We start from the raw sequence: 11,084 nt of genomic DNA on the forward strand, positions 1-11,084 counted from the left end.
GTTGGACGGAATCGTCGGAACTACTTGGCTCGATTTCGTTCGCTGCACGATGTACCGACGATGCATCGAATTTATGCTCGGGTGGCTAACCGGGTTGATAGCTCGCCAGTGCGCACCGTTGTCGTAATACCGGTTGTTATTCCTGCTATCAGTGCTGCAATTATAGGATTGCACTGCTGATACGATAATAATAACGTTATTTTCTTTTAATAATTAGAAATTATTCGGAGGAAGCAGCTAGCTACCACACATGTTATATTATTCTAATTTACTTTTTAGAGTTTTATAAATATCATTATAAAACTTGAGAGAAAGGTCTATCGAAAAACTAGAAGTAATATGCTAGAATAAGCATTACTTTTCCTCGTGTTAAAATAATATTTTAATCAAGGGAGTTGGTCGAAATTCTGCAATAACTCTGAACTATCTATTATTCTCAGATAACTTCAGATATCTTTATTTCATTTTCCGATAAGGGATATTGCAAGTCCGCTCGAAATCGTGAATATTATCACTTAAATGAATCTGACTCGACGATGATTGCGTTGGTTTACGAAACACAGGCTTGCCGCTATTGTGACGTCATTTTAATCGGATGGCTAGCCGAGTGTAAACCTCGCTCGAGAGTGAAGTGCAATTAATTGAGCCGACGTTGGTTGGCCTAGAAATTGTAATTCAAAAATCTTTAGCGACGAGACCTTTTACACAGATTTGCATTGTACAAAAATAACTCGGATAAAAATACGTATTGAATCCCCGCTGAAACAAAACTGATTTCAGACTGATAAAAAAAAAAAAATCATAAATAAAACTTGTTCGTTTTGTGCATTGTGATTATGCGTGTAGCTCGCGTCGAATGAAGACTTTCGTGGTCCACTTTTGCGCGCTGCCGGAAGCCGCACATTATTGAGCAGATCGTGAAAGAGAAACGGCACGGACGCATTGTTTTCATTTCGGAAAACGTGAACCTCTCTCTGTCGCCTGTGTTACGATGGGTTTCGTCCGGCATGTAGCTCGTGTTTCACTTTTGTACTAGTGACTCGCAGCGGGAAAATGTTCGCGGAAACAGCGCGTTCGCGGAAACAACGTGGACTTTTGCTCCAATAAATCCAGCAGTCGGGAAAAACGAAGTCAAAGTCTAAATCGAGCAGCCGGCAGAATAAAGTCGCGCGAGTGAGTTTGTTACATAATTTACATTCTAATAATTATATAATTGTGTGTATTCTACGCTAATAACTTTATGTCAATAAATTCAATATTACATTAATTAGTTTATATCAACTGCGTCAACTGGCTCTCTGTAAACAGTATTTATTAATGTCAATAAGCGCGATATTATCAAACTTGTCGCTCGATAACAGCGAGTTTCGTCGAACGCGATCGTAATTACGCGTGAAATGTCGAATTAAGGCACACAACCCCGCTCACGCTCCACCGACATACTTGTCACGAGGCGGTCATCAATTCTATTTTAGCCGGCCCGAAGTCGCTAATCCCTCCCCCGCTCCCGACTATATTTTTCTTCCGCGGCGTTGCGGACGCACGTGTACGCGATAACCCAGTTTCTGAAAGACAACCGGAATGACAAACTCGCGGCGATAGTTCGAGAAATGAGAAACCTGGCGCCGCGCCAGCGGCGCATATTGCCCGAATTTTTCTGGAGGACTGGCGAGTCGCGCCGGTGAGTACGCGCCGGAGAAGAGGGATAGATGTTAGAAAGCGGGTAAGGGGAGTGCGATTTACTCCGAAACGCTGCTTCCCCCACCCTGCAGGATACGCGAGATAATAATGATTCCGCGCGATTCAGGTGCGTTGCGCTGATCGAAGTAGTAGACGTTCGAGGCTATCAGTAATTTAGTACCGCTTATACGTAGCAGCTGTAGTGTTCTCCGCTTGATTTACTGTTGTTTCCTCGACACGACCGGTCCTTCGACACGGAGTGTCGTCTCTCACGTCGGCGTAATCGAACGCGAATGCTCGAATTCTGCTCCAGATCGACGACGACGGCGGTCTTCCGCGCTCGTTCTCGTAAACGAGACCGATTGTCTTCCAAGGAGTGTCTTCCGCAGTCCCCCGCCGTCTTCCCACGAGATACCTCCTCTCCGGCCGATTAGATCGAACGTCATCATCATCGTTGTGCGATTCACACGAATTCCCGGAGCTCGTAAGACGACGGACTCGGAGATGAAGAGACTAATTCAGCGCTAAACCGCTCCTAATTCCAGGGAATTATTCAACGAAACCGGAGTTATCCGTGAGAGAAGCGCACGAACATTCTCGAAAGGATTCTAGAATTATTAAAAAAAGTCGGAATCTGCGAAGAGGAGCATTAGAGATGCAAGGCATTAGAGATGCATAAAAATGAAGTAGCGATCTCCCATTCTCTTGCTACGCGACCAAAAAATACCATTGCCAGAAAAATTAGATTTCTAAAGAGCGAACGAGATGCGTGAATATTGTTGACTGCTCCTCGTTTTTTCCAGAAATGCACGGAATGAAAAACCATTATTGTTGCTGGAGAAAAATGATGATTAGCAAAAAGTAAACGCGTGCGAAAGTGCGCGAGTATTAAGGAGTTCCGTTCAAAGGAAAGAGGGAGAGAGAGAGAGAGAGAAAATAGAAAAATATTGTTGCTAGAAAAATAAAAATCCATAAAGAAAGTATATCTGTCCTCTTGAAGCGTACAAATATCAAGAGATCATCTATCGTGCTCGACCTCACTTCGTTATCTGAACGACGCGGGCAGGAATTTTCTCAGGAAACGCTTCGCTCGGGACGCCTCCTCTCGAACATTCCGTCCAACGAATCTTCCAACGAATCGTCCGACGAAGATCCGCGAACCTGTGCCTCTCACGCGGTGTTTTCTCTCAAGACGTAGACTTCGCCGCCGCCGCGCGCTGCCGGGAGGGGATCATCGGGCGAGAGCGCGGTCCCGGCGTGGTGTGTGCTCCGGCCTCCGTAGTTCGATGACAAACGAACAAGATTTGGTGCCTACCCAGCGTGCGTGAGCGGATCCTCGGGCACGAGGGCGCCGCGCCGAGGAGATCGTCCTCGACCACGACGATCGCGGCGACGACGAGGGCGATGCTGCGCTCGCCGGCGCGCGGCGCCGTCACCGTCCTACGGGAGCCCTCCACCGCTTCCGCTTCCGCCGCGGCGGCGACGGCGGCGGTCGCGGTGGCGTCCTCGGCCACCACCGTCTCGGCGCCGCCGACGCCGGTGCACCACGGCGGCGCCGGTGCCGGTACCGGTGGCTCGAGCAGCGCCTCCTCCTCGCGCCTCTCCCTGCTCGACACCTGCCACAGGAAGATCAGGCTCTTCGGCGAGCTAGTCGCGTGAGTTCCCTCTCCTGTCTCTCACACTCACTCACTCACACTCTCTCTCTTTCTCTCTCTCTCTCTCTTTCTCTCGTTCTGTCTTTCTTTCCCGTCTCCGCAAGCTCGATCGTGTAGATGTGTGCGTATATGTGCGTGTCACAGTGCGAAATTGGTCCCGATGTAAAGCACATCTTCTATTCGAAATGCGGGAATGAAGTGAAAAGAATCGAGCATCCATGATCAATTGAGTGTCGAAAAGACGTTGTAGCATTATAAATATTATGTGGAAACACGATTAGATATACGTTAGACACGTAGACGACATGAATTTGTATATCTGGCTGACTGGTTGTGCGGAGATGCAGCTTCTTTCCAGGAGCATGTGCTTACTAGGGAGAGATTTAAGCGCTTTCGATCGTGTAGACGTGGCTGAATATCGCTGCTATCGTTATTGCATGTAATTGCATTTTTCACTGGCAGGAAGCTGGATGTGCGACGCCGGCTGCTGCGTATCGAACAAGCTCGGAAGAAACAGTACTCGGAATCAGTGTCATGTTTAGTTTTCCAAATAAGAAACACTTTTGTACATTATTATTCTTGTTCTGCTTAATTAATCGAGACTATTATTTTATTTCTCAATACTTTGTATTATTAGTGCAAAAATTGAAGTCTGTCATCTTAAAGTTATTTATTTACGCATTTTAGAGAGCGTTGAAAGTTTCTTTTTCTAGGTAGATAAAGCGTATTGAGGCCAATGATGAATATTTTATAAAAATAAAATTGCATAAGTAATTTTATTTTTAACTTTATTTAAACGAGTACGATAAACCTTTTGCACCAATATTACGATAATCTACTATTAACTTATCGATGGTTATTTTTAACAATCTTGTTAAAAATATGGATTTTCAATATTAAATATAGCATTAAATACACAGGATGTTTCGCTCTGGTTGAATGAAATCTTAATGACAGATTATTTGGAGCGGATTATTTTTTTTTCTCGCGAAATTTTTATTGAACCAAGTTCCAAGTCGATTTTTCAATATTTTTGTTTCGCATTAATAATAGCATTTCTGATTTTAGACATACAGACTTGTTTGATTACTTGTGCTGAAAGGATCTTATTATTTTGCAGAGGAAAGTCTCTCGGAATTTGCAAAACATCTATAATTAAAATTTCGTAGGTAGTGGAACATCCTGCGTATTATACATATGTGAAACAGCGCTTTACATTACCATGATATTACTTCCACTATGTCAATATTAGCAAAAGCGAGATAAAATTTATATGAAACTACATTTTGCGTGCGATAATAGTGTACTGCTACAATCAATTTTCATAATTGCTTCCGGTTTTTACTGAAACAACCGGCGCCGAGCCGACGTTATTTCGCGAATATTTTTTTACCAAAGGATTTCCGATCGAGTGGTGCTGGAAACGTTTTCCAGCGTTCCGTTTATGCGGCGGAAGAGTCCGATTTGTTCCCGAGAGCGTGACGTGAGAAATACAACGCTCAGCATCGCTGATAGATTAAAGACAAATTGAATAGAGTCCGGGGATGCGTCCGCACAGTGATCGTACAAATCCGATAATTCGCTAATCTGATTAATGAATTCGTGTCAGTCCATTAAAGACGAAACGCTTTGTTCAATCAGTTCCGGTCGATCAGGCGACCGCAAATTAGCGTAGCTGCGAATTGACAACCATAATGCGCCGTTTTTCGACTTTCACTTTCACGATTTTCCCGGTGATTCGTTTTCGACAATGACAAATGATATGCGCACTCGATTGCGTCGCTACAAACTACCTCTATATCACTTTTTGTAACACTTGTTTACATTATTCTTATATTTTCGTGACTTTAATCTCACGTCATTTTTTTTTCCTGCAATTCTGAACTCTACAATAAAAACTGATTCTCTCGCAAAGACACTCTTATCAAGCACAATGTTTAAGCTGTTCCAAATCAACCACGCTTTCTTTCAATTGCAGATGCTCTGATAATCTTCCGAAGTATAAAGTACGATTTCCAAAATAGCCGCAACATTTTTATTTCACATCCCCAATTAATTTCTTCAATGATATATTTATCCAATTTTTAATCTGTACAAAAACAAGCAATAAGTTTACACGTGAAATATTTATGAGAGAAATTCATAACTTGCACAAAAGTTCTGCAAAGGGGAGCCGTTCTCTCTGAACCGATCAATTTGGTTTCGGACAGCGTGCCCATTAATCTCGCACACATGAGGCTGTGTTGTGTTACATCTATATATTTGCGCCTTTTACACGCGACGCCCGTGGTTATGCTTGATTGGCTTGAGCGTTTTGATGATCGCCGCCGTCGCTCGTGTCCTGTGATTTCGCTGATCGTGCGACCGGTTCTTCATTTTGCAGAAAAGCCAGACGAAAGGAGAAGGATGCGGGAACCACGGAGGATCCGAAATTGTACCTGGAGGAGGCCGCCCTCGAGAGGCAGCTGCCGGAGTTGGACCTGAGGATGTTAGTGGACCTACCGCCCGGCCTGGACTACAACGAATGGCTGGCATCGCACACTCTCGCACTGTTCGACCATATTAATCTTGTTTACGGCACGATATCCGAGTTCTGCACCATGACGGGCTGTCCCGACATGACCGGACCGGGCTTAAGGTACTCGCTCGGCGTTCCGAGTTTCTCGCTCTCGCGAAAACCGCAAATTTCCAATCTTCGCTCCTCGGAGCACGCACTTGAAAGATACACTTTTCTTCGAGAACGCGTAAAAACATATCAAAATAGCGTGCAATATGAGATAAATAAATACGGGTATTTTTACTCTTCCACGCACAAATGCAATTTTATTCCAATGTTTATTTCAAAAGTTTTAAAGATTAAAGAAATTACGGAGAAATGATAGTAACGTAAAATAAATAAGTATTTTATTTCCAGAGTGAAATAAAAAATAGGAATTCTAAGCAATTCTCGTTGCAATCTGCACGATTATAATCGTCGCTAAGTGCATAGTCACGTTGCCGTCTACATTTCCAACTATTCATCGACCATCGAGTCTTGAAACTTGCTCCCAATTATTTACCAACTATATCAATATTGCCGTTTTGCATTTGGAATATCCAGTCGATCGATCATTTATGACAACCGGCTTATTATTCCAGAACGTATCTGTGGTTCGACGAAAAGGGGAAGAAAACGAGAGTAGCGGCGCCGCAATATATAGACTACGTTATGACATTTACGCAACGCACCGTTAGCGACGAAACTATATTCCCTACAAAATACGGTGAGTCATTTATTCTTCTCAACGTAATATTGAATTCATTAAGTCCACCGGAGTCTATATTTCAATAGATCGCTCGAGTAACGAGCGTCATGATTCCGTTTTCATTCACGGTGCTATTGTAAAGATTCTACCGTTCTCATTGTTGAACTGATTTATTGTTATATTATTATACTACATCGTGTGCTTCAATTACAATTAAGAGAACGATCGGTTAATGCGCTCTATAATATATTTCAGCGAACGAGTTCCCGAGCTCGTTTGAGTCGATAGTGCGTAAGATCCTGCGGCTACTGTACCACGTGGTGGCACACATCTACCACTGCCACTTCAGAGAGGTGGCACTCTTGGGGTTGCACGCTCACCTCAATTGTGTATTTGCCCACCTCACGCTCCTTAATCAACGCTTCAACCTTATAGACCCCAAGGAAACGGAGATACTGGGAGACCTAGAGGCCGCTCTCTTGGGTAAGCTTTTATATGCCGTCGCCGGTGCGGTATTGATCGATGCCGATTACGCAATGCCGGCAAGAGATCCCGAGACTGGATTGCGCTTTTCGCGCGACGGAATATTTCCGTCGATACGATCGATCGGATCACGTGTGCATCTTGGAGAACTTGCTTATTACTTGGTATTGAATGCGCTAAACGCGGGTCAAGTTTAGATCGAGGAAAGTAATGATCTATTTATAAAAAAAAAAAAAAAAAAAAAAAAAGAGGACTGAAATTGTGTGAAGGTGATCTCTCTCTGGGTACTCTGCCGGTGTTCGGTATCGACAAGAAAATTATTCGCGATCCGATATAAGCTCGTAGAACGACGGGAAAGCTCCCTTATCGGGATAAGCAGCGAATCCAATTTATCGCGTATTAAACGTATATTTAGCTACATTATACGCCCCGGCGGAGACGTACACGCTCGATTTTATACTATCGATTCACTCCCCGGTTGCTTGCTTGCAGGTGATTCGACATCCGCGCCTTCGCAGACCTTAGCCATCCAGGAGACTCCGACCACCACAAGCACCACCAGTACCACCTAGATCGCCGCGATGCGTCATAGTGAGCGAGCAGAGGTTGCAGTTCCTGAGACTAGGTGACGAATAGGCGATTCGTTGGTTCGTTTGCGTTCTTTTTGTCTTCTTCTTTTCTTTTTATAGACCACATGCGAAAAATAGAGTTTATTGCGATACGATATCGGCCGGTGAACTGTAAGAGGAAGAGTGAGAGTATATATGTATGCGTGTGTGCACGGACGTCCGAATGAGTGAGTGAAAGAGAACGGCGATTCTGTAAAACAAGAAGAAAAAAAAAATGATACCAGTAGTACCTGTACATAGCGAAGTGTGAACAACTACATGATGTAATTAGGTTCCTCCGTTTGTTGTTTGTGAGATTGTACATAATTTATTAAATGGTAAGATATAGGAGAGAACGAGAGAGAGAGAAAGAGCGAATAAGAGAGAAAGAGTGAATGAAAATGAGAGAAAGTAAGCGAGAATGAGAGAGAGAGGGAGAGAGAGAGAGAGAGAGAGAGAGAGAGAGAGAGAGGGAGAGAGAGAGCAGCAGAGAACGAGTATTGATTATTATTGACAAAGTTAGTTGCTATAAGAGATAATTTGTTCTGTAAAAAATGATACAATAATAATATTGTAAAGTTAAAATAATACCAAATATATACCTGGTGTTAAGGCATGTGTTGGTGATAAGTCGAAAGTGCGCTTCGCGAGAACGTAGCTTTGCCATCTTCCTCGAAGGGTGGAGCACGGCTATCGACTCGCAGAAATCCTTTGACGCTCTTCGATCTTAATCTTTACTAAGATTGTTATCTTGTCTCTCAAGATTTTTAAGAATTTCTAATTTCGAATAATACTTGTTTCGAAGCGATTCGAAACTCTCGTTGAATTCATGCGCGTCACCGCCCAACAAGCTCAGGTGCAAGCGGTGGTCGGCGTGTGAACGTGCTTCACTTCCACGAGTCGGATCGCGGCGCAGAGATTCGCGATCTCCCTCAAGAACAGACCGATCGCCTCGGCGATCGGTTCGCAGAGATCCTTCAACGACGTGGCGATATTGTAAAGCAGAATCAGCATCGGCTGCACGAGGGCGTTGAACAGAATGGAGAGCAGCGGTTTCACGAAGTAATCGGCTATCATTTGGAGTACCCCGACTGTCAGCGGTCGGATCACGCTGTAGAGGACGAAGCGCAGGAGCTGCAGAATGAAGGCCGTGACGAAGGCGGTGCCGATGTGAATCGTGCCGAAGATCTCCGCCCAGAAGCGCGTCGCAGCCTGATCCGTTTTCTCGGCGCATTTGTCCGTAGTCAATACAGGGTGGCAGTCGGTCGTTCGATAATATCTAGAAGTATTATGTCCTGCTGTTAACTTTATTTAATTATATTATGCCAGAGATTTTTGTGTCGCGTTGCGTTGCCTAGCGAAAATTAAATGATATGTAAAAATTCTTTTATTGTAAATTATATTAATTTAAAAACTTGTTGCTGTAAAAGTTGATTGAAGGGTCTCACTACCTGTAGCGTTAAAGCAAACTTCTAGAAACCATCCTGTATACTCATAACAAATATTGTTACTCACGCGGAGTTTCCGTGATCGAAGTAGTAGATCTCGATCTTCTCCGCCGCTTCCTCCCTCTTGAGTTTCGTTTTAGTCGGATGCTTAACGGGTTTCGATTTATCGGCGTCGTACTTACTCGGTATCCCTTCCGACGCGTCGCGATCGACAAAGGGTGGGAATTCCTGTGGCGGCTGCGACGCGTTGAAATGCTGTTTCGGCACGCCATTAGGACGCGTCTTGGCATAGTGAGGACACTGTACGTGTTTCAGCTTTATCTCATACATCTTGTCCTCTTTGCTGAAATATCCGTTCCTCGGCCGTCGTAGATTGAAACGATTCCAGAACTGTCGCTGCAGTTTATCTAAAAGTGTTTATTTAAAACCGTCACATCTGTCAATTTCTCTTTTCTTTTGCAATGTATTTACTTGCGCGGTGTGTATCTCTCACTCTGCACATAATACGATCGATTTAATTCTTTCAGAAATATGACGCATAATTTCTACTTTTCTACGCAGATTTTTACGATTTTTTTCATTTGATTAATTTTCGCATTTCAGATCTGGATGTTAAAAAGATTCGATCAATAAATCTCAAAGGCAGAGGAGCATTTTACACCCCGTGCGAGTAACAGCGAACGGATTCTCATTCTAATTCCGACGGCGTTTCTGTATACCTTCTTTGACTTTCACAGGCAGAACGTAGCCGTTACTGAAACGATAAATCTGCTTTGAGAGATAAAACGGCCAACGCGTAAATCGTGCGTGATGGCATTACATTTTGTGACTAAGGCAGAGGCACGGGAAGTTCGGTTGGAATTGCGTCGCCGGCGGCTGACTTCTTGAGATCTCCAGCTGCGATTGACGGCCTGGCTTAGCTGGAACCGCGGATGGAGCTTCTGCTGGTGCAGCTACGCAGTAAGTCGGTACTGCATCGGGTGTAGCTACGCAATAAGTCGGTACTGCATCGGGTGTAGCTACGCAATAAGTCGGTACTGCATCGGAGCATTGACAGTCCGTATCTGCGCGCAAGATAGAACCGATGAACGACAGTACATTAGGATAAATCGAGACGCGAGGGAGAATTGAAGTCTATTTGGACAAATGCGATACATAATGATCTCGATATTGTCATTGAAAAAAATCGAGACTGAAGAACAACTAAAAGAACATTAAATGGTTTTCAAGCTTGCTTTCGTAATACGTTTCGAAAAAATGCATGCCTTTAGGTTCTTCAGCAGCATCGTTTTCCTGGTCGACCGTCTCGACGCAGACTGTATTTATGTCGGAATTGACAGCCGAGAGAACGTCGTCGTCCGAACGCAAAGATGTTAAATTGGATGGCTCCGTGTCTGTACAAGAACAATCTCCTCCAGTAACCATGTTAAATGCATTTCTTTAGAATAAAACTCATGGAAAACTAAAGTAACATCAACATTGAACAACATAAACTTAACTGTCACAACAACGGCGATAACAAATGCGATAGTCGCACTCGTTGAATATTCAAGTCGTATCAGTTTTAATTTGCAATATGGCATGGATATTTCAGCGAGTTCGCGGATTCGTAGACGCATGAAAATAATATATAAAAATATTGAACGTTAAAGATGTAAAAAGATGCCGTCCAAATAAATCTTCGCCAAGGAAAAGTCTGTTTTAAATTACTGAAACAATTCATGTTTATTAAGCGATGTGTAACTTTTTAGCATCATTTAGCTACTGCGTTAATTATAGGAAACAATCTTGTTTTATAATATTTTTGCTCAGTGATGCCAGATTTGGGACGCAAGCGGTAAGCAGCATGCGGGAGGAAATATTGCACACATGCGACTAGCTTCGTGTGCTAGAAAAGAGCAGACGTACTATTTCTGTCTCCTTTCTTACGCTCCATTTTATCCGGAATTTTATGAAATTGTATTA

The 11,084-nt window shown here is 43.6% G+C and overlaps 2 protein-coding genes across 4 annotated transcripts in view; one reads left to right on the top strand and one right to left on the bottom strand.

The window, feature by feature from the left end:
- Positions 1-9,088, top strand: part of Mob2 (MOB kinase activator 2) — a 29,294-nt gene extending 20,206 nt beyond the window's left edge. For 2 of the 3 annotated variants that reach the window (XM_067357140.1, XM_067357141.1), the window contains exons 2-6: positions 1,994-3,335; positions 5,719-5,973; positions 6,474-6,598; positions 6,836-7,063; positions 7,556-9,088. In XM_067357140.1, the coding sequence (XP_067213241.1) occupies positions 3,085-3,335; positions 5,719-5,973; positions 6,474-6,598; positions 6,836-7,063; positions 7,556-7,635 (939 nt within the window). In that variant the 5' untranslated portion in view covers positions 1,994-3,084 and the 3' untranslated portion in view covers positions 7,636-9,088. The remainder of the gene's footprint in view (positions 1-1,993; positions 3,336-5,718; positions 5,974-6,473; positions 6,599-6,835; positions 7,064-7,555) is intronic. The other variant, XM_012375261.2, reaches the window with a different exon arrangement.
- Positions 8,274-10,824, bottom strand: LOC105677001 (uncharacterized). The gene is made up of 5 exons (XM_067357146.1): positions 10,385-10,824; positions 9,940-10,183; positions 9,839-9,873; positions 9,187-9,526; positions 8,274-8,950 (listed from the first exon to the last, which is right to left on the bottom strand). Exons 1-5 carry the CDS (start codon positions 10,542-10,544, stop codon positions 8,524-8,526), a joined length of 1,206 nt encoding a protein of 401 aa, XP_067213247.1. The 5' UTR covers positions 10,545-10,824; the 3' UTR covers positions 8,274-8,523.
- Positions 10,825-11,084: the final 260 nt, after the last annotated feature.

Source organism: Linepithema humile, chromosome 6 (assembly GCF_040581485.1).
Source record: "Linepithema humile isolate Giens D197 chromosome 6, Lhum_UNIL_v1.0, whole genome shotgun sequence".
NCBI classification, from domain to species: domain Eukaryota; kingdom Metazoa; phylum Arthropoda; class Insecta; order Hymenoptera; family Formicidae; genus Linepithema; species Linepithema humile.